The following is a 24,836-nucleotide window of genomic DNA, read 5'->3' on the forward strand; positions in this document are numbered from 1 at the left end:
AAACAAAAGAAACAGAGGAATGTTCAAACAAACAGGTGAAGGAATTGAAGGAAAAACAGGAAAATACAGTCAGACAGGTGAAGGAAATCAACAAAACGATTCAAGATCTGAAGATAGAATTGGAAAAATTAAAGAAAACACAAACAGAAGAAATCATGGAGAGGAAGAACTTAGAGAAGAAAATGGGAACTACAGAGGTAAGCATAACCAACACACTACAAGAGATAGAAGAAAGAATCTCAGGTGTGGAAGATACAAAGGAATAAGTTGATGTATCCATCAAAGAAAATGTTAAATCTAAAAAATTCCTAACATATACCATCCAAGAAATCCAAGACAATATGAAAAGACAAAACCTAAACATAATAGGAATAGAGGAAAAAGAAGGTTCCCATCTCCAAGGCACAGAAAATATTTTCAACAAAATCACAAATTTCCCCAATTTAAAGGAGAGGCATATAAGCATACAAGAGGCCACAGAACACCTAATAGACTAAACCAGAAAAGAAAAATCCTCTCACCACATAATAATCAAAACAGTAAGTATACAGAAAAAAGAAAAAAAAATAGTAAAAGGTGCAAGGGAAAATGGCCAAGTAACATATAATGGCAAAACCATCAAACCCATCTCTGACTTCTCAACAGAGACCATGAAAGTCAGAAGGGCCTGGATGGATATCATGCAGACCTTAAGAGAACACAGATGTCAGCCCAGGATACTATACCCAGCAAAACTCTCAATCATCATAGATGGAAAAAACAAGATATTCAGTGACAAAAACAAATTTAAACAATACCTACCCACAAATCCAGCATTACAGAAAATACTAGAAGAAAAAATACAATCCAGGAAAGCTAACTACACTCAGGAAAACACAGGAAATAACCTCACTACAGCAAAACTAAAACTAGCCAAGCACACAACCAACATCAAAATCAAAGGATCTAACAGCCACTGGTCATTAATCTCTCTCAACATCAAATGGACTCAACTCTCCACACACCTAAGTCACAAAGATAGACATTACCTGAGAGTAAAGGGCTGGAAGACGGTTTTCCAAGCAAATGGACCCAAGAAGCATGAAGGAGTATCCATTCTATTATCTAATAAAATAGATTTTCAACCAAAATTAATTAAAAGAGATGGGAAAGCCACTTCATACTCATCAAAGGAAATGTCCACCAAGAAGACATCACAATTCTGAACATCTATGCCCCAAATACAAGGGCACCCACATTTGTAAAAGAAACATTAATAAAACTTAAACAACACATAGATCCCCACACATTAATAGTGGGAGATGTCAACACCCCACTCTCAACAAAGGACAGGTCAACAAATCAGAAATTAAATAAACGATGACTCTAACAGAGGTCATAAATCAAATGGACCTAACAGACATCTACAGAACCTTTCAGCCAAACACAAATGAATTTACCTTCTTTTCAGCACCTCATGGAACCTTCTCCAATATAGACCATATACTTGGTCACAAAGCAAGCCTCAACAGAAACAAGAAGATTGAAATAATTCCTTGTATCCTATCTGATCACCATCAACTAAAGCTGGACCTCAACAACAGAAATAGCAAAAAGCCTACATTCACTCACATGGAAACTGAACAACTCACTACTCAATGACAGCTGGGTTAGGGAAGAAATAAAGAAGGAAATTAAAAACTTCCTACAATTCAATGAAAATGAAGGCATAACATACGCAAACTTATGGGACACAATGAAAACGGCTCACCCAAAAGCCCTAGGGAAAAAAGAAGCAGACACACCCAAGAGAAGTAGACGGCTGGAAATAATCAAACTCAGGGCTAAAATCAATAAATTAGAAATAAAACAATTCAAAGAATCAATGAAACCAAGAGCTAGTTCTTTGAGAAAATCAACAAGATAGACAAACCCTTAGCCAAACTAACTAAAAGGCAGATAGACACTATCCAAATCAACAAAATCAGAAATGAAAAGGGGGACATAACAACAGACACTGAAGAAATTCAAACAATCATTAGGTCTTACTTCAAAAGCCTATACACCACAAAATTTGAAAATCTAAATGAAATCGACAATTTTCTTGATCAATTCCACTTACCAAAGCTGAATCAAGACCAAGTAAATAAATTAAATAGTCCAATATTCCCTAAGGAAATAGAAGCTGTCATCAAAAGTCTCCCATCCAAAAAAAAGTCACAGGAATGGAACTCAGACTATCAGTCTTGGTGGCATGCACCTTTTACCTGATAAGCCATCTCACCATCTAAGTAGTATTTCTATGTAAACCAGGCTATTTCACTTAGCACAATGTTCTTCAGGTTCATCTACCATAAGCACTATTTTTGTTTTGTTTTTTTCAAGATTGGGTTTCTTTGTGTAGTCTTGACTGTCCAGGAACTTGCTCTATAGACCAGGCTAGTCTCCAACTCAGAGATCGCTTGCCTCTGCCTCCCAAGTGCTGAGATTAAAAGTGTGGACCACCACTTCATGGCACCACATGTATTCTTTTGGGCTTATACACTCTGGAGTTTAAAGGAAACAAGCCAGTAACTGAAGTCTAGGCACAGTTAAGGTCTCAACAAAATCTACTTTCTCCAGCCAACGAAACATATAAAGGGACAGCTTAAGAAGACAGAAAACTTAAATTAATAAGCACTTGCTATAGTCAGACATCACAAAAAAATGTAGGTCCTTCCTCAAGACATGCAGCAAATGGACAGTCCAGACTTCCATCCTTATTAAGTATGCAGGAAGTAGAGGCAGAAGGATTACAAGGATTCAGGGCCTGCCTGGGCAATACAACAAGACTGTCTTGTCTCAAATAACAAAACAAACAAACAAACAAAAAACAAACTTTTTGTTTTAGTTTTTAAAGAAAGCATACTACAATTAAAGCAAAAATCATAATGTTATCTGATATGGTTCTAAATTTATATAGAAGATTTTTCAAATAAGTTTATTTTAAATGGAGCAAGATAAAGGCACTATACATATTGAATTATTCTCTCTTCCAACCCCCAAATACATTGAATTTTTAACCCTACTACTTCTTTATGACCTCATTTCTCACTAGGGCCACTGATTGATATTTCAAATGAGGTTATATTGGAACAGGTCCATATTTCATGAAGACTGGTGTCCTTACAATATAGTCATGTGAAGACACATGGAGAAGACCATATGACAGCAAAGGCAGAAACCGCAAATTAAGTACTGCCAGAAGTGCAGGCTGTCACGTCATAGGCTAGGAAAGCAATGTAGCAGCAGAGCACTCGGCTAGTAGGCACAAGGCCAGCTCCGTCCTGCACCCTGCCTCCTCGCGCCAAGTGCTTCACAGATCATTTAAGAACTAAACATAAAACATAGTCTTTAATAAGAACTTAGGAGCAGACTTTAAATAGGGCCTAACTGTACAGCAGGTGCTTAGCTCAATAATTAGTCTGATCTGTGTGGTTTTCCCATTTTTGCTTCAAAGTAAGCATTTTATTTTGAGATGATGTAGAAATGCATGTATAGTATAGTATCATAACCAGGAATTGACCCTGACACAATTCACATACAAAACACACCAGCAGAAGGATCCCTGTGTTGCCCCTTTATCACCTCATCTACTCCCTGCCCCCAACTTCTACTCCGTCCTTAACGCTGGCCAATTACTAGTCTTCTATTTTTATAGTTTTGTCATCTCAAGAAAGTTTTATCAATGAAATCATAGAGAGTGTAACCTTAGAGGCTGTCTTTGGACCTCGGTGTAACCCTCTGGGTCACAGTGCGGACTTCTCTCTTGCTGAGTGCCATCCGTGGCGTACATGTGCCACAGCTGAGTGACTTCCAGTTTGGGGATGTGAGCATCTAGGTGCAGTTTTTTGTGGGTTTTTGGGGGGGGAAACACGCTTTCTTTTCTCTGGAATAAAGCCCCAGAGTGAAATTGCTGGGATGTATGGCGCTACTTAACCTAGTAAAGCAAGTCTGAGAAAGAAACAAAAACATTTTAGATTCTCTTATTTTTCTAAAGAATGTATTTTATGTATATGAGTCCTCTCTCTGCATGTATACCCACATGCAGAAGAGGGCATCAGATCCTGAGCCACCCTGTGGTTAATGAAAATTTAACTCAGGACTTCTGGAAGATCAGCCAGTGTTCCTAACTGCTGAGCCATTTCTCCAGCCCAAAAAAAAAAGAGGTTTTTTTAATGTAGTACTTTTCAAAGTCTAACATCCTAGTCAATGTTATACATATAAAAGCAGATGTCTTATAGTTTTCTTCAACTTTCTTTAATTTTAGAACTCCTGTTTCTATCTGATGTACATTAAATAAATCACATGAAGAATGAGTCTTCCATGCATCATAAATAAATGCTGGGTCATACATCATAAATAAATGCTGGGTTCTATCACTATCCTGTTAGAGTTAGGTTTTATTTTATCCCAATTTAAGCTATAGACTTATTGTTATAAGCCTGAGTATATTTTTATCAGAATGTTTATGGCGAGCCCAAACTACTTACCATGTAACAATATAAATAGAACGGAGGACTAATATAAAGACCAACATTCCATACATGACCTGAACAGGAAAGAAAAAGAAAGTAGTTAGTGCAATTCTTCTTTCCTACCTACCTACCCATTCATTCCATCCATTGACCAGACATAGACCAACCATCCATCCATCCATCCACCTGGACTGAACCCCATTTCTTTACTAGGTCCTGCACTGAGTTACTGTATCCATAGCTCCCTTTTTCCTGTATCTTTTATTTCACATAAAGGCTTACTATGTAGAACAGACTGTTCTCGGACTCCAGATTCCCCTGCTGTAGTCTCACAAGTGCTAGGACTATAGCTGTGTGCCAGCATGTCCAGTTTAAGGTCATCTTTTAGAGAGCAGGGAGGGCCAGGTGCAGTGGCATATACTTGTATTTTCACTACTCTAGTATTTTCACAGCTTCTAGTATGACACTGGTTAAGTCAATCTATATAATATGCATGAATAGGCAGACATATTGCATTTATGTATATTTACATACAGTGAAGCATATAACATATCAAAATTGGTATTTATCATTTTTCCAAATGTGCTGATCACATTAGTTTCCTTACATTCCTAATTAATGTTAAAGGGCTGGTGTGGTGGTGTGGTGGTTAAAACCATTGCTTGTTTTTTCAGAAGACCTGGGTTCTATCTCTCACACCTGCTTAGCAGCTTACAACTACCTGTTATTCAGGTTTAATGGATCCAACTCTCTCACACAGACACACATTCAAGCCAATCACCAATGCATTAAAAACTGTGAGATGCCTACTTTATGATAAAATACACAGAGAAGCATAATAGAAAAAGTTAACCCAAACTGCTTAGATTCTTGTTTCTCACATTGTTCATCCTGTGCTTTTACAAACCTGAGGGTCAAGTGAGAAAAGACAAGTCACCATACACCGATGTACCATATCTGGGAACCAATCTTTAGCAGACATCTAAAATTATCAGACACTGGGAAAATTAAGTAACTCCTTGAAACAGCAGACAGTCTCACTCTGAGATAGCATTACTGATTTGTCAATTTGCTGCTAAAAATTGCTTCACTGGCTTCTTAGGCATTTTTTATCTTACATACAATTTTGTTGTTGTTTCTTTGCTTTAAGATATACTGGTGCATCTATTTAATGTGGCAGCCATGTAATTAGAGTATTACCTTATTTTGAAAGACCATCAAATTAAATCAGTCAGTTTGGGCTCTCATTTGGAGATTTCTACTAGATAACTGTGGATGTAACAGTAAAGTAGAGTTCTAAGTACTTTTGATTCTCTGGAAAATTGAATCTGACCTGCAGATACTTTTGGTGTTTATCAACCCTTTAGATGTTATTTATCATGGGCAGGAATTTACATGTCATTTGATATCTTACTCTATAGTTTTAAATGTTTGTTTTTATGAATGTACATGACTTGCCTGTATGAATGTGTATTATGTGCATACCTAGTACCTGCAGAGCTAGAAGAGGACATCAGATCACCTGAAATTGGAGTCACAGATGGTTGTGAGTTACCATCTGGTTGCTGGAAACTGCACCTAGTTCTCTGTAAGAGCATCAGCATTTTTTTATTTCCCCCCAGAGCTGGGAACTGAACCCAGGGCCTTGTGCTTGCTAGGCAAGGTGCTCTACCACTGAGCTAAATCCCCAACCCCTGCATCAAGTGTTCTTAACCACTGAGCTATTCCTCTAGCTCTATGTAGGTTTAATATCAAACTGTACTATTAAGTTTAATGAATGCAAATATTAAGCTGCATTCTTATATTGTTTTCATATGATACTTACAAAATGATACATTTTCTTGTTTTCAACATTTTTAAATGCTTTTAATTTATTGCTACTGGGTGTGTTTGTGTGCGAGAAATACGTGTAACTGTGGGTGTGTATATGTAGAGGCGTGCCTTCTATCAGGGAACCCAGGGACTGAGTTCCGTAGCCAGGCTTGCTCAGTAAGAGGTTTTACCTGCTGAGCCATTTTGCTGGCCCATTTTCAGTATTTTTATAAATCAAGAAATTAAAAGATTAAAGACAGGAATAAATTTCTATATGGCTTATCAACTGTCAAGAGATTAAGATTCTAAATTTTCAAGGCAGTGTTTCCTTATGTAAGTTAGCTTCCCCCTTCTGTTTCAAATACTGGATAGTTGTGTCACTATCAAAAGACCAAACAACTCACTTATCAGTTTGTTTGTTTCTTCGTGGTGCTAGGGATTAAACCCAAAGCCTTCTGACTAAGCAGATATCCTATCACTGAACTTTCACTCCTGCCGCGCTAATCATTTATCTTAAAATTAAGAAATCAGCTTCAACAAAAGCTGCCATTAGAAGAATGAAACAGGCTGGGGGTAGTGACACTCACTGTAATCCCTATACTTGGAAGACTGAGGGAGAAGTATTTCAAGTTTGAAGACAGCTTGGGCTGTATAATGAGACACTCTCAAAAAAGACCAAAACCCAAAAAAGAACAGTGAAAACATATGCTATGTGTTATGGCTATGTATTATTATTATGGAATAATATCTGCCAAGTATAGTTGTCACCTGTATTCTGCAAACATTTAACATTATGCCACATTATTTCTGTGTGTGTGTGTGTGTGTGTGTGTGTCCCTCCCCACCTAATCACTTATTTATAACTAAACATTTAGGTGCAGATTGCCCCCAAACAAGGATATCCTATTACATATCCAAAGTATAAACATGGAAACTATAACAATGATGGTACAATACTCAACAGCCTTATCCAAAATTTAGTTATCTTAATATTTGTAATAGGCAAACCCAAAAAACAAGTAAGTGAGGCATGGTTGTTGATGCCTTTAATCTCAGTACTCAGGAGGCAGAGGCCAGCTGTGAGATCCAGGCCAGCCAGCTATTGCTACATAGTAAGATCCTGTCTAAAATAAAATACTACACAGGGCATGAAAGTTACATTCAGTTATCACATCTTTCCATTGTGCTGTTGTTGTTGTTGTTCTGTTTTGTTTTTGTCAACTTGACACAAGCTAGAGTCATATGGGAAGAGAGAGCCGCAACTGAGAAAACGCCCCTACAAAACTGGCCTGTAGGCAAATCTGGAGGACATTATTATTATTAAAGATTGACGTGTTAGGCCAAGCCCACTGTGGGTGGTGCCACCCACAAGTCCTGAGTTATATTAAAAAGCAAAGTGAAGTTTTCTGTAATAGTCTCCATCTGTTGCAAAGAGAAGATTCCTTGATGAGGAGGGAAGACTACACTTACTGTGGGTAGAAGGACAAATGTTTATAGATTTTGTTAGGGATTATCCTGGTTCAGTAAAGTAATAGTTGTAGATTCTCCTCCAATAACCACAACCAATCAAAACTCTATAGAGTTGTAGAGCCCAGTCCTAATGAATACATCTACAAAACAATTCCTACACCTAAGGCTCAGGAAATATTGTGGAAGAGGTGATGCTAAGATTATAAGAGCAGGGCCATCAGGGAGTTTGCTCTTAGATTGTCTCTCTTAGTAATGTTAGACGCTACATCCATCAAGTCTCACCAACATGACTGTCCAAATACAAGCTGAACCAGGATGACACCAATGAACATGACAAACTGGACAGGAAAAAAAAAAAAAAAGCCTATGAGGCCTCAACCTTACAAAAGAACTGTAGGCAACTGAGGAAAGTTGGAAATGGGAGAAGTGGTCTTCTCAAGGAAAGAGCACACCAATTGACTGTCTACTGCCAAATGATCACCCTGAAAACATACGTACAGGTAGCAATATATGGACCAAAGAGGTTATATTTAGGAATATATTTGTATATACATATATACATGCAATAACAATTAGTTTTTTAAAAAGAGGCCATGAATTTGAAGGAGAGTGAAAGGAGTATATGGAGGGAGGAAATGGGAGGGTAATTAAATTATAATCTCTTAAAAAAAATATGACCTGAGCAATCCATGAGACTCTGATTGTCTCGGCTCAAGTTCCTACATCTAGGCTCCTACTTGAGACCATGCCTTGACTTCCCTAAATGATGGACTATAAGCTGTAAGATGCAATAAACCCCTTTCCTTTCAAGTTGCTTTCGGTTGTGGTGTTACTGCACAACAGAAAGCAGGCTAGGATACTCTCTGAACTCTTTTTATTACATACTAGTTCCTCATCCTCCTTGTGTTTGATGAATTTAGCTTTTGTGGCCCACACAATCTATTATATGGCCGAGGCTGGACTGACTTTACATTCCTTTTGCCTCAGCCTTCAGAGTTCCGGGATCACAGGATGGACTGTCTGGCTTATGAGTTTGATATTTTTAAAGGTTATAGTCAAGTTACTTTGGAGAATTTCCTTTAGTTTGAGTTTGTTTTATATCTCTTCATGATTTACTAAAATGATTCTGTATCCCAAGTGAATCACATAAAGAGAAACATGATCCCATTTGATACTTATTACCGGTGATACTAAATTTATTGCAGATTTTTCTAAATATAGCATCCAAACCAGTCCATATTATTATTGACCTTAAATTCTTTTTTTACCGGTTATAAAACTGCTTTAATGGAAACTCCCCCAATACACCATCTGGGACAGGGAGGAATGTGGCCAGGGCTGGCCCCAGGGCAATACTGAGTTTGTAGTTGTTACAAGTTGTACATCTGTCACCATAAAAAACTGCCACACGGCCTCAGCCTCACACAGGTATAAAAATCATAAATATTTACACTCTTGCTGTTCCTACATAGAACCGAGGTCCAAGGAGGGCCTCCCACAGAGGCAGGCTAGGATGGAGGTGCACTTCCGGGAGGGGCAGTAAGGCCTAGAGGTCACCCCTCGACTGGGCCTAGTCAAAGGTGGGCAGAAAACAAAACTTTGGTCCAAAATCTAAAGGTAGGAACCCACCAGTCTCAGAGTTTCTTCTTCAGATGGAGAAAGTGCCGGCGACACAGAAGCTGAAAGTATACACATACCATTGTATCACTGTTATAAAAAAGTTACTTAAAACGATATCTCTTGCATACAAACGGAAAAAGATGCGAGTATTTTGTCAAGTGGAAATATTGCTAGGCACAGGTGTCTGTGACCACACAGAATAGAATATAAAGGTCACATGAAGCTCGGCAGCTGAGGATGGCTGGGCCCTCTGGACTGGCCAGGGACATGGGAGAATCACTTAACTTGATTATAAGGGTGGGAGTGGTGGCCCCCACTCCTGTACAGCATGGGGAGCCTAAGGTGCAGGCCACCTGGCTCACCTACAGGTCTAGAGACAAGCAGCCTCAGAGAGTGGGTGTGCGGCCATGAGGCATGCTGGTTTTGTAAGGCACAGAAAGCGGCTGTGTTTGGGACACCACTGTGGCTTCATGCCTGAGCCCCTCAAAGCATGGTGCAGGGCCTGACTGGGCCTCTGTGGCCCAAGCCATCTCCTGCCACAGCAAGATGGGCTAGATTTACTTTTTTAAAAAACAGGTAATGTGATCTTTCTTATAAAAAAATAAAATCTGTAAGGTCTGTAAGGTCACCCCGGCTGCTTTTTAAAGTGGCTTTTCTGGAATGGGGGAAGCTGTCACAGGCCCACAGGCAGCTAGATGGTGGACTTGAAGAAGGACACATGGAGGTGGAGATTCTCGCCCAGGTCATGGTTGTGCAGGTCAATCAGTACATGCATTGTCTCCTCAACAGAGCCCATCTGGATCAATGCCATCTTGTGGTCCTTCTGGAAGAACATGGAAGCCTTTGACCATACCACCATTGCTGGAGAAGAGCTTCTTGAGTTTGTCCTGTGACACAGAGGGTGGGATGTTGGAGAGGTGCAGGGTGGCTGAGCGTGGAAAGATGTTCTGGAAATCCTTGGAGCCTGGCTTCTGGAAGTGGTGCAGAGACGAATTGCCGCCGTCTTCCGTCAGGCCCTGGTCCTCCTGCCCCTCACGAGGCAGCTGCACACTGATGCTTTGACAGTGTGATTTGCACTGACTTCCCATGCAGCTGGGGTCTGTTCGGGTGGCTCATGGCCAGCTGGGCCTGGCTGCCGTCTGGCATCTGTATGAGTGCATTCTTCTTATTAAACAGGATCTTCACCTGCTGCACATCACCGTAGACATCAAAGAAAATAAAGAAGCTTTGGGATGTGATTCTCAGGATTCAGGATGCTGACCAAAAGAATGGAATTCCCAGAGCCTGCCAGGCCTGGGATGGTTGTGGCCAGCTGCGGTAGCAGCAGCAGATGGTATGGCCAGAGGGGCCAGGGCTCCATGGACATGCTACCTGAGGGATGGCAAAGGTGGGAAGGAACCTCCTTCTGCATACGGAGAGGCTCACATTATGCCAGGCACACCAAAGGCTGCCCATGGTCTGATCCAGTGAAGGCTGCCTGTCTCCAGAGGCATGACCTTAAATTCTTAGTCCATCCTCTTGCCCCATGCTCCAGAGTGCTAGGATTAGAGCTATACGCATCAGCAAGCCCAAATATCTCCTTCTATATTTGTAACTTTTTCCAACAGTGAGAAACAGCTTGTTTGCTGAATTGCTTGGTAGTTTATTATAAAGAACAGTAGAAAGGATGCAGATAAAAAAGACATCGCAGAAGGCACACACATTTTCCATGCTCACTCTGGGCATGCCATTGTTCTACTTTCTGGAAACATTAATTTTGACTTTGTGTGTGTGTGCATATGTGCACACGTGCATGCACATACATACACACGCTGAGAACACTGAGCTATCTTGATTTTTAATCTCTGGGCCTAAGATATAAACTACAATGGACATGAGCAGACTCAGTTTTCAATCTGCTTCCCTTTTTATCAGCACATATTACTATTATATGTAGAGAAGAAAATAATTTGTACTGAAAAACACATAGCTATTACAATATGGATAGTTACATTGATAATTTATTTTTATTATATAGAACAGATTCAAATAGGCCTAAAGTACAAAACAGAAAACTGATGGTCGTTAAATTATAAATCTTTCTAAATAAAATAGCAAGTATATAATGATAGAACTACAAATTATGTCACTGCGAACTACAATAAATAAGAAAGTGATGATGCCATTTACTGCAGTGTCATGAGTACATTTGCTTTCAAATGGCCTGAAGCAAGGCCCTATGAGGAAGCTACAGGTTTTATTTCAACAAATAAATTACAGTTAGATTAGTACTGTATTTATTATGTATTATTACTGTATTTTCTATATAAGCATTTAAAAGCATAAGGTATTTGACCCTCCTAGGATATATGTATGTATGTATGTGTGTGTGTGTGTGTATGTATGTATGTATATATATGTGTATATATGTACGTTAGCTAGTTTGTTGAAAGAATGATAGCTGGAGTTAAGTATTAGTTACTTTTCTGTTGCTGTATCGAGAACACTATGACCAAAGGAACTTAGAGAAGAAAGGGTTTATTTGGGCTTACGGTTCCAGAGGGCTAGAGTCCATGATGCAGAGTGGAGATAGCAGGCTACAAGAATGGTGGCTGGAGTGCAAGCTGAGAGCTCATGTCTCTAACCACAAGCAGGAGGCAGAGATCAAATACAAAATGGCTCTAAGTCTTTAAACTTTTAAAGCCCATCTCTCGTGACATACTTCATTTAAAAGAGACCACCTCTTAAACCTCCCAAATAGCACCCTCATCTGGGGAGCAAGTATTCAAACACCTGAGCCTGTGGGGAAGATTCTCAGGAGATAGCCAACCCCTGACATTATTAACCATACTCTACTATGCTTGCATATGGGATCCTAGCATAACTGTCATTTGAAAGGCTCCACCCAGCAGCAGATTGAAACAGATGCTGAGACTCACAGCCAAATATTGGGCAAAGCACAGGGAGTCTTGTGAAAAAGTGCGGTGAAGGATAGAAGGACCTGGGGCGGGGAGGACAGGAACTCCACAAAAAAGAGCTACAGAGCCAACTAACCAGGGCCCAGATGGGCTTGTGGAGACTGATACACCAACCAAGAACTGGATCTAGGCCCCCTACACAGATGTAGCCAATAGCCAGCTCAGACTTCATATGGGTCTCATAAGCAGGGGGAGCAGGGGCATATCTGTGATATGGACTCTGTTGCCTGCTTTTTGACCACTTGCCCCTGGGCGGGGCTGTCTCACCAGACCACAGGGCAAGAGGATGCACTCAGTCCTGATGTGACTTGATATGCTGGGGTGGGTTGGGGGGGGGCTCCCCTTTTCTGAGAAGTAGGGAAGGGGGGTTGGGGAAAGAGGGAAGAAGGGTGGGCCAGGAGAAGAGGAAGGGGGCTATGATTGAGATGTAAAGTAAAATAATTAAAAAAAATCTAGGTTATGATTCTAGCTCTGCCTTTTAAATACTGTATTTGTTGTCTAAAGGCAACTAATTTCATATCTGAACTCATTTCCCTTAAGATATGCAAACTAATTCCTAATTTGTGGGGCTATGAGTGAGAACAGAAGTTTGAAATTTGTATGGTATCAGGAACAGTACTTCATCAATAACTTCCACCTCAAAAAATACATTCGATATTTTAAGGAGAAAATATGAGGAATTTGTAGTTTAGTCTTTTCTACATCATATTATCATAAAGACTTTTTTTTGGACAAAAGATCTATCATAGACTAAGCTGACCTCAAACTCACTATGGAGGAAGGCTGGCCTTCACTTTCTGATCTTCTTTCCTCCATCTCCCAAGTGTTGGCATTACAGGTGTCTAAGGTACCTAAGTACCACATTAGGCTTCATAAAAAGACTCATGTGTGTGTATATGCATGAAGCTTCAGGGTTTCTTTGGCTTCTAAGAGTGATACTGTACCTGTATTACTGAACACCACATCCAGCTGGATTGTGACATTGGCTGTACCAGGTATATTCCTATTACCTATGCCTAGCTCCTCTCTGCTGCTTTGTTTTAAAATTGGGAGGGGTGGGAGGGCAGGTTTTACCATGTTTTAATCACAGCACTCAGAGAGGCAGCAAACACTGGTAAATCTCTGAATTGAAGGCCAGCTTGGTCTACACAGAGCTCCAGCCCAGCCAGGGCTGTAGCCAGTGTCATCATGTAGCCAACACTGGCCTTGAACTCACTTTATAGCTGAGCATGACCCTGAAAGTCCTGATCCTCCTGCTAGGATCTCTTAAGTATAGGAATGTGCCATCATTCTAGGCCAGTTCTTAATCCATGGGTCATGACACTTTCGGGGGATCAAATGACCCTTTCATAGGGGTCGCATATCAGATATCCTGGTAATCATATATTTACATTACAATTCATAATATTAGCAAAATTACAGTTCTAAAGTAACAATGAAATAACTTTATGGTCAGGGGTCAGCATAACATGCGAAACTGTATTAAGGGTCGCAACATTAGGAAGGTTGAGAACCGCTGCTCTACACTAATAGTGGATTCTTGACATTTTAACCATTTCATTTTCAAAAGTTGTATCTGCACATAACTTCCTAGAGAAGGAAACCACTGACAACAAGCATTTATTGTTAAACAATTAAATGTTTCATAATTCAAAAAAATGATCAGGCTGGAGAGATGGCTCGGCAGGTAAGGGCACTTGTTCTTGCAGAGGACCCAGGTTTGACTCCCAGAACCCACATGGCAGCCCCAAACCATCTATAACCTCAGTTCCAGGGGATCTGATAACTTCTTCTGACCTTCTTAGGCACCAAGCAGGCAGGTGGTATACAGACATACATGCAAGCAAAACCTTCATATAAATAAACATAAAATAAATAAATATTTTAAAAATATTACCTGATGAAATATGGGCTCTTTTACTTTTAGGTAAATCTGAAAAATATTAGAAAAACAAAAGTGAAGGGCGGTATAAAAATCTATTCCACCATTCTGCAAATCCCACACCTCTCCTTCCCCCATGTTATTCCAACCAGATTCCAGCCACATAAAACCAATCAGATTAGGTGGCATGGCACAGAGGGCTAGCTCTGCCACGACAAATGAAACATGTAATATTTCAAATCAGTGATGGACTACTTCAACATCGGTCTTTGTGTCATCATCAAGGAGGGTGAAGGATGCAAGGTTATTCTTGAAGGGGGAATAAATCATGCTGACAATCCCTGTACCAGATTTGTTCTGCACTAAAAAGAACACTACACTCAGAGCCCAAAATGTGGGCACTTGATTACTACAGACCTTCACCACGTGTCATGTGACTTAGAAGAATTGATCCTTACCTGAGGAATGGAGAAGAGCAGCATGGCGGATGCTCAGCTAAGGACATGAAAGGATCTAGACAGAGTAGCTACCAGTGAGTGAAGACACTTGCACGCACTTCTGGGCTCAGTCTGCTTCCAAGCTATTCCCTACCTAGATGGACCTCCAGTTCCATAAACCCAAGTTTCAGGCTCCAGTGTTTTGTGGGTGCTAAGTTCAACGCCTTCGTAAGATGAAATACGTACATACTGTCTACAGGAGCACACTTTTTAAATGACACAGTACAGGGGACTCAAAATTCACATCAACCCTTCAGTGACTTACACTGCCATGACAAAGTTCAGGTTTCTTAACTTGACATTCAAAGCTTCTCACTGCTCCTATGCTTCTGTCTGGCCTCACTGCAGTCTTCTCCTCTCTCTAATCTCCAGAGAGCACTGTGTTTCTGGAATGCATCACTTTCATGCTCCTGTATCTGTAAACGTATGGCTCTTCACTTTGTTCAGAAATACTTCCAACTGGCAAATACTTTTGAAAATTCAACACAAATTATTCCTTCTTGATACCTTTTCTGATCTCTTTCAACAGAAGCAACTGTTCACCATCTACCTAGAAGCTTTATGGCGGTGGCTTTCCTAGTACTACATCCCTTTAATACAGTTCCTCATGTTGTGGCAATCCCCAACCATAAAATTCTTTCACTGCTACTTTATTACTGTAATTTTGCTGTTATGGTAAGAGAAATAAAATTGAGAGAGAACTAAGTAAAAATATTACATCCAAATTCACACCCAATTGATTCTAAAGCTTGATTTGTTTCTAATTAAAACATCTCTTAACTTACAAATGGGTCTAGTCTTGACTTTGATAGCAACTTGCTAGGTAAGCTTAGCTGGCCAGACAAGTCACTGACACTCTAGAGATTTCTTTCCTTCATTAATATCATAGCATGACTTCTTTGTGTCTCTGAATTTGTAGGAGTTGTTCATTATTAACTAGAACAGAGTTTAGGCAAAGGAGTATAGGAAATCAGGAAAACAGTGATGTGTTTATTCAAGACACGGTTTGTCTGTGTAGCCTTGGCTGTCTTGGACTCACTTTGTAGACAGGCTGGCCTTGAACTCAGAGATCTGCCTGCCTCTGCCTCCCCAAGCGCTGGGATTACAGGCGTGCGCCACTGTGCTTGGTGACATTTCTTTTCAGTAGACTGTCAATCTTCACTTCTCTTCCCTATTCACAGACAACTATTAGTTGCTGTTTTTACACTTATTTATTGTATGCGTGTGACAGCATGAGTGTGACGGTATGAAGACAACTTCCAAGGATAAATTCTTCCTGTCCATTATGTGGGTTCTGGGAAACGAACTCAAATCGTTAGGTTTGAAGGCAAGTACCTTTACCTGCTGAGCCATCTTGTCATCCTGTTTACTTTTCACTCCTAGAATTTTCATACTCTGTGACATGAGGCTTTCTTCTTTTCCTGTATCTCTGATTGTTGTTTTTAGTCTCCTTTGCTGGCTACAGTTCTACATGGTCCTCAAATGTCTGCATTCCATAGAATTGTATCTTTTTATTCTTAATGTTGTATTTACTTTGGTAACAGTTAACCTATCCCCATATTTCTGATTCAACCTACACCCCTCAACCAACTCCCAAATCTGTATCTTTAGTCAAGCCTACCTGTTAAGCCTTTGGTATCATTAATACTGGACACTTGTAACTCAACAAATAATAAACCAAATTATCCATTCCTATACCACGGCATAAGCTTACTAATATCTTTCCTGAAAAAAGACGCTCATAGTCGAATTATTTAATTTCAATTAAAAAGTTTCCCTTTTATTACATTAATTTAGTGTGCATGTGTGTACATGGCATTCATGCCATAGCCATGTGTATACAAATGTATACAAATCAGAGAATAACTTGCAGGAAAGACGTCAGCTCTCTCTCTTTCTACCATTTAGATTCCAATTACCAAACTTAGGTTGTTAGGCTTAGCAGCAGGGGCATTTACTCACTGAGCCATTTTGCCAGTCCAGTTTTTTGTTGTTGTTGTTGTTGTTTTGTTTTGTTTTTAAGGATATATAGCCTAGTCTAGTCTTAAACTTATTATATAGTTAAAGATGACCTCAAACTTGTGCTCCTTCTGCCTCCACCTTCCTAACTTAGGTTTTGGGAATGCACACATACACCAACACACTTAGTTTCAGTCAGTGCTGAGGATGTAATCTCGGGCTTTCATTTTACCAACTAAGCCACAACTACAATCTTATTTTATATGTATATTTTATCTTTTAATTTTTGTTTTGTTTTTGAGAGAGGGTTTCTATGTGTAGCTCTGGCCACCTTGGAACTTGCTCTGTAGGCCAGGCAGGCCTCAAACTCAGAGATTTGCTTGCCTCTGGATCTCAAGTGCTGGGATTAAAGGCATGTGCCACCAGTGCCCAGAAGTTTAATTTTACATTTTAAAATAGGGACTCGGGTAGCCTGGCCCTGAACTTATTTGTAGTAAGTAGGAATGACCCTTACCTCATGATTCTCCTGGCTCTGCCCCCTGAGTGCTGGGATTACAGGTCTGTCTCAATATGCTGGGCTTCATGTTTTAATTTTAAAAGAAGGTCTTGCTAAGACTATGCTAGTCTCACACTTGGAGCTGTCATGCCTTGGCCTGCTAAGTGCTGAGATTGCAGGCATGCATCAGCACTTACATGGTTAACAGGCTAACACCAGGCCATAAGCAGAGGAGCCATTCTGTACTGTTGTTCTGTTTCTACCCCTTTCTATTCAATGGGTCATACATCCCACAGATGATGTATGTCTGCTTCTTTGCATCCCCACAGCTACACTACTTCAGTCTTGTTCCATATTTTACACAGTATGCAAAATTCCTGCATTTCATTTCCAGACTTGTTTAATCTATCTTTTGTAAAGTGATTTTTCTAAAACTTGTCTGATTACATTTTTTCTACTTTGTGGATCAATATTACTTAGAGGACAAATTTAAACTCTTAAATTTAGCACACATGGGACTTTATAACCTGACATTTTGTCTAGCTCACTAGATTGCTAGATTTACTGCTTTCCTTTTCCATATGGCAATCACCTATATAAAACCTCTCTCAATCAGACCCATGATAACATAATTGGACAATGAAGGCAAAGTATTCAGTAAACATCTGGCACACAGAAAGTAATTAAAAAAAAAAAACAGCAATTCACTAAGGTTTATGTGCATGAATACAGAAGACTAAGAATGATTTACCACACTGTTGCCCAGTGGCCTGAAAAACTCCTTGAGTTCATCAGTTAAAATCTAACTCAAAGAAACCTTCTCTGAAGCTTGCCCTGACCTACTCAAACAGTATTTTCTTTCGTTTGTTTGTTTCTGTTTTTGCTTCCCGAGACACAGTCTTTTGACGTAGCCTTGGACAGCCTCAAGCCATCATGCCCAGTTCAAGCAGTAACCTTTGTTTTTGTTTTCTAAGTTCTAGGTTCAGAACAGAGAACATGTAGGCCAGGCCAGCCTCAAGTCCATGTGTGATCCTCATCAAGCAGCCTTTTTTAAAATTAAAATTAGGAAGGAAGTGGGGGCATGCTGAGACCAAGCCATCAGCTGAAGCTGATCTAGAACACACTGTAGCTAAGGCTGGCCTCAAACTCTTTATCCTCCTGCTTTAGCCTCCAGGTGCTGGTTAATAAGCATATAGCATCATCTTGGCTTCAAGAGTAAATTAAACTTTAAAGCGACTTATTTTTATTATGTTTTAATTATTTGTGTGCACACACATGAACACTGCTGCACATGAGTGCAGGTGCTGTGAAGGCAACAGATCCCTCTCAAGTTAGAGTTAGAGGTTTGGAGGCACCAGATAGGGGAACAATGGGGTCTTCTCTAAGAGAGGTATGCACTTTAACTATTGAGCCATCCCTCCAGGCCCCAAATTAATGTTTTTAAAAATGGTTCAGAAAGACAAAACTTACATCCATGTCTGATATGGTAAATGCACCCACGTGCTCTGACCCTCTTTTCCCACGTTGCTATGCCCGTTCTATGTTTATTCCTGCAGTCGTTTTCTTTAGTCACGTCTAGCCCCCTAACAGACTGAGTTCTCTCATATATAGCAACTACTTCTTAGACACTTTTGTTTTTCTAGTACCTGGCACAGATTTCCAATAAATGTTCCAATTAATATGTTTAATTCAAGGTTAACAATTTAAACAGTCACAGTAGGACCAATGTGGAAAACCCGATTTCTTGTTTTTAACAAGAGGTAGAAAGTTCATCCTTGAAAAAAACTAAATATTTACTTTTCAATATTTTCTTCATCTTTGAGCACTGGCTGTTATTGCAGAGGACTCAGATTCACTTCCCACCACCCACACGGTGGCTCACAACCACCCACAAAACTCCAGTTCCAGGGGAATGCCTTCTCACCTCTGCAGGCACCAGTCACACAGATGGTGCACATACATATAGACAGAACACACACACACACACACACACACACACACAAGAAAATAAATAAATCTAAAAACAAAATTTTTAGAGTTTTTCAAAGTAATTTTGAAAAAGAAATAAAGATGCAAAGTCTAAAAATGAGACATCCCAATCACAAAAAATATGCCAATTTCAATAACTTGATGTAAATACTGGAAACTAATTATTCCAGTCTCCTACACAACACACCTAACTGGAGATAAAGTATGACTTACCGTGGTTACTATTAAACTGAATAGAACTAGGGTAAAAAGCAGGTGGTAGTTTAATGAGTTCTTTGTCTTGAAACATTCAAACCTTTGAAATAAGAAAGAAAGGAATTTACTTTATAATGTGTAACTAGGAAAAACTGAACGCCCTTACAACTTGCCCACAGGCCTTTAAGATCCACAGCACTCACCATCTCTTCCCTCCCGCCCTCCGTGCCCACCTTTAATCCCAGCACTGCAGGCAGAGGCCATCGGACCTCTTAGCTCAAAGCCAGCCAGGTCTACAGAGTTACACCCAGAACTATACAGAGAAACCCTGTCTTGAAAAATCAAAAAAGGGAGGAAGAGGGGGAGGGAGGGAGGGAGGGAGGGAGGAAGGGAGGGAGAGAGAGAGGGAGAGAGGGAGGAAGAAAGGGAGGAAGGAAGAAGGAAGGAAGGAGCACTGAACTGTATACAGATTACAAGAGGCTAAGTGAATCACCAGCAGCCACATGACTTTAGCTGAGACAATGTAGTTTTCTATTATGGGCTATTTCTGGGGATATTTAGTGTCCCTCAGAGACTGTTTACCCACATAATGGCATGTCTGTTAATGAAGCTCTGCTCACAATCTTTAGAAAGTTACTAAATTTTTCTGTGATTTACTTTCTTGTTTATAAAACCAGCTCAGTACCTACTGTACTAAGACAGTGCAGAGTGGGCACAAAGCCCATCCATAGCTGAGGAGCTACTGGCATTTGATAGCTGCTGGGAAAGAGAAAGTCCGTTTTCTTATGGTGTGAGCACTATACTCCACACCCAGAACGCTCCATACCCAAGAGTAGCCAGCCAGCACAAACGGGGCTTGATAGGTTAAAAAACAATAACAATAAAATAGAACATAATACTGGGTACTTAGGGAGATATGAATGGATCTGGAAAGTTTAGGGAGAAGAGGATAATCAAAATGCAGTGTATGAAATTTTCAAACAATAACTGAATATACTTGACGTTTCAGGTAAGCTTTGATTAAGAAACAGTTTGTGGGCTAATGAGATGGTTCAGCAGATAAAAGCAATTACAGTTCAAGCCTAAATTCAATCTCAGGGCACCAAAGTGGAGGGAGAGAGCACACTTCAGAAAGTTGTCTTCTGACCCCAACATGTACACTGTGGTACATACATGTACAAACACTAATAAACAACAACAATAACAATAACAACAAAAGAAACTGGTTCTGGCTCAGCAGTTAAGAGTACTTGCTACTATTGCCGAAAACCTGAATTTAGTTCCTAACATGTACATGGTAGCTCACAACTCTCTATAACTCCATTTCCAGGGGATTCCATATCCTCTCTGGCCTTCTCATACCAGGCATGAACATGTTGCACAGACATACAACCAAGTCAAATGCTCATACATATAAAATAAAAACAATCTTTTAAAAAAGCAGTAACTAAATAAGAAACCATTCATGCTACCCCAAAACTTTTATGGCATTCTTGAACACATTCTTCACTCAAGAAAAGGCAAAATGTATATTTCAGTCAAATTAAGATAGTGAGAGACCAAAAGATAAAGTAGCAGCTATTGTTAAGACCTAAAGTAGGTAAGGTAAAGAAGTTTAGTAATGCCCTGAGGGGAAGAGCCACCTCACTGCATTCTTTCCCCACCCACTGGAGATGCAGTTGCTAGGAAACTGGACCCTCCCCCTAGGGAGGGACACCTGGTCATGGTCAATGGTCTGGGAACCTTCCTATAGCCAATCGACTCAAAATGTAGCATCTTGACCAATAGATGCTTGCCAGGCAGGAATTGCCCCTGCCTTGGGAATGCTGGGAGGGACCAGAATCTATAAATCACCCAACTAACCTGGGGACGGGGTACTCAGCTCCCACAGCTTCGGCGGTGGGTGTTGTGGGCCCAAGCTGCAGCTTGTAATTTACAATAAAAAGACCCTCATGTGTTTTGCAACGGAGTCGATTCCTGTAGATCTTTTGGGGGCTCGTGAACTGGGTATAACATTAGCATCTACACTAGCATTGGGGTTTTGACATCATAGTTGTTAGTATAAAACATCCCCCAAAACTAAACTCATCATTAATGTCACAACTGTTTAATCTTTTATATTACATATCCTAGTATGTAATTGGACCAAAAAAAAAAAAAAAAAAAAAACAACCCACATTGGACAGAATCTTAAATATAAGTACTCACATGCAGTATACAAATATGCAGCAACTGTAAATCATGGGGAGTTCATCCAGTAACTACATGAGGCAGAGAAACAAAGATGTGAGCACAGTACAGCTAGAATTATGAAAGTCAAAATAAAACTTCACAATGATTATGACTGTCATCTCTTAAGCTAGGGATGTACCTCAGTGATAGAGTGCATTCTTAGCATGCACAGGCCCTGGGTTCAATCCTAGCTGCTCCTCCCAAAATTATTACTTCTTAATTTCTTTTACTAGTTGTTCAATATATTCATCACTACCAAATTTACTTGTGTAGTTTGTTGCTTTTGAACCATCAAGGTTATCTATCCATCCCTTCTAAGGCACACATCTAAGTGGCACTATGACTGGCTTTTTCAGAGAGCAGCCTTGTAACCAGAGTCCAGGCCAAGAAAACTGGAAATGACTGTGAATGTGCAGGTTTGAGAAATATTTAGGAAATAAAGAGATTTGTTGTTAATTTTAAAGAAAGGTGAGATAAAAGAAACTATAGATGATATATCAATTTTCTTGCCTCACAATTCAGATATAGTAGTACAGTTTAATGAGATTATGAAAACAGAAAATGACAAGAGCAATTTTCAGCATTCTGCGTTTAAAGGACCTAACATAGATAGTATGTAGAAATGTCAATAAGGTGATGATAAGCACAGGAGAAAAGTGTGGGCTGCAGATGTTTGTGGCTTACTTAAAAGGACTACATTTACAGAAATATAAACATTCATTCATTTGCGTGTGTGTGTGTGTGTGTGTGTGTGCGCACGCGTGTGCGTGCGCGCTTGCATGTGGAGGCACTCTCCATCTTGTATTTTGAAACAGGGCCTCTCACTGATCCGGAGCTTCTAATTAGTGTAAATCGGCTAGCCATAAAGCACCAAAACTCTGCCTGTCTCTGTATGGGATTACAAGCATATGCTACCACTTTTGGCACTTTTCTGTGGATTCTGGGGATCGACTTCAGGTTCTCATACTTGCATGGCAAGCACTTTACTGACTGAGTTATCACTAAGGCCCCCATTTGTTCATTTTAATTTTATTCATTTATTTAGCAGAGAGGAGCATATTATTGATCATGCATATGCCCAGCACGTGTGTAGAGTGAGAGAACAAAATATGGAAGTTGGTTCTCTTCTTCCACCGTATGGATCATGGGGATCACGCTCAGGTTAGACTTGGCAGCAAGCACCTTTCTCAGTCTTCTTACTGCTTATTAATTTTTTGTTTAGTTTCTAAAACTGATTTATTTTATTTGTGTCAGTGTTTTGCGCCTTCATGTACTTATATGCAACTATGTTTGTGTTTGGAAAGGGGTGCTGGATCCACTGGAACTGAAGTTACAGATGGTTATGAACTCCCATGTGAATGCTGGAAACCAAACCTGGGTCCTCTCTCTATAGCTGGCATACAAAATAATCAGTTTTGAGCTTCAAGATATCCAGGGCTACACAAAGAAACCCTGTCTCAAAAACTAAAATGACAACAATAATAATTTTGTTTTGACATTTCTGTGTGCATATATCATTTATTCAGATAAGCCTGAAGCTGGGGCTGGTCAAGTACTTGCCTAGATGTGCCATGCCTGTGTTCATTTCTAATACCATAAACAGCAAGGACAAAGATGGGTCTGGTAAGGGCCAGATTGCAAATCTTAGTACAAAGTTATGAGTTTAAACTACAGGCAGAATCAAAGAGCTAGTGATGATAAGCCAAAAGGTTCAAAGGACTAGATATAGAACATTTTCGCAGCAAAGACAGCAACTCAACAAGGCCCATTCCATCCAAATGGATGCCACTGATCCATGAAAGACTGCAGGCAGCTAAGAATACAATGTTTTTGTGAACTGCTTACGACTTTTTAGGATACCTCCATGTAACTGTCTTATTTAAAGATGTTCTAAAATTACCTATGTCTGCATAGAGTTAGCATAGATACACAGAAAGCCATACTACTTCTTCATATGGTTTGAGTTCTTTGACCTGAAGTGAAAAACCTCAAAGATGACAAGTCCCCACTTTTATTATCCTTTACTATATATAATCACTTACTTTTGCCATTACTCACCTGCATCTCATATTTCAGAGTCATGTGGAAACACCAGGATCCTGTTCCTACCACTGAAATTAAGACAGACAAATAAAAAGATTGGCAAGAAATTCTTTGGGGGGCATATTGTCAGAAGACAATAAGACATTTTAAAGTAGTAAGCTTTGAGGAAAAAGAAGTTTAAGGTCTTGTGACGAAATACAGATAATGTTGAGTTAGTGCTACGACTGAGGACTTTGTCACAGAAGAAAACAAGCAGAGTAGTTTTTCTAAAATTCTCTCTATAAGTAGTTGACTAGACCAACAATACTTTATTATTTCTATAAAGTACTGGATGCTCAGGATAAGCTTTAATGTGCATAGATAGTCAGCTTCTTTTAGCACTCCCTTGTACTTCTCTGATCCATAAACCCTAGCAATATAATTTAGAGAGCCACAATATCATATATACAAAACTACTATAAATATCTGAAATGCAACTCTCTTGAGAACTTTCTTTAGATCCTGACAGCCTTCAGTGTATTGCAGTCTCTATGTGTAAATACTTAATACACTAATTTTGCTTCATTCTGACCTATTCTGTAATTCTTTCTGCGGCATAGTCAAGGATCCAAGGGAACATATCATATCCTGGTGGCAGTTTTGGGCTGTGTCTCTTTGTCATAAATAATAGTTCTATGTACTGAAAGTTTTATGCGATGCCAAATGTGCTGACCACTATATAAGCCCTGGGTCCTTCATCTTTATAGAACCATTATCAGTTACCATCTGGCCTTCATGTAATTCACTGACAACAAAGAATTGCACACAGCATACAGCTATTAAGTAATAAGGAAGGGATTCTAACTCAGGTTCCTTTCTAAAATACTTTATATATAACTTATGTATTTAGGAAATAATTGCAGAGGTATGTATAGAAAAGACATAAAGACATTTTCAATTTTCTGGCCAAAAAGTGGGCTTTGTAAGCTCGGTAGGACTTTTATAATAAATACTGTTATCAATAGTCCATACATCCCAGAGATGTGACAGTTCTCTGACTGCAGCAACAGGAACTGAAGCTGACACTGATTGCTTCAAGATGTGTTATGAGACTGTCATGGTTGAACCTACGCTGGTGGCCCAGACATGCGTGCACCTCCCAGCAATTCCTCACAGAATTCGGACAGTTCCCCAACTACAATAAGATAG

General features: G+C 39.7%; 1 protein-coding gene across 1 annotated transcript in view; it reads right to left on the bottom strand.

Annotated features, from left to right (window-relative positions):
* Nucleotides 1-24,836, bottom strand: part of Acer3 (alkaline ceramidase 3) — a 79,185-nt gene that overhangs the window by 20,364 nt on the left and 33,985 nt on the right. The window contains exons 3-7 of the mRNA XM_021627093.2: nt 23,664-23,716; nt 21,582-21,634; nt 19,392-19,473; nt 14,253-14,288; nt 4,512-4,570 (exon numbers count right to left, since the gene is read on the bottom strand). Of these exons, the coding sequence (XP_021482768.1) occupies nt 4,512-4,570; nt 14,253-14,288; nt 19,392-19,473; nt 21,582-21,634; nt 23,664-23,716 (283 nt within the window). The remainder of the gene's footprint in view (nt 1-4,511; nt 4,571-14,252; nt 14,289-19,391; nt 19,474-21,581; nt 21,635-23,663; nt 23,717-24,836) is intronic.

Source organism: Meriones unguiculatus, chromosome 14 (assembly GCF_030254825.1).
Source record: "Meriones unguiculatus strain TT.TT164.6M chromosome 14, Bangor_MerUng_6.1, whole genome shotgun sequence".
NCBI classification, from domain to species: Eukaryota; Metazoa; Chordata; class Mammalia; order Rodentia; family Muridae; genus Meriones; species Meriones unguiculatus.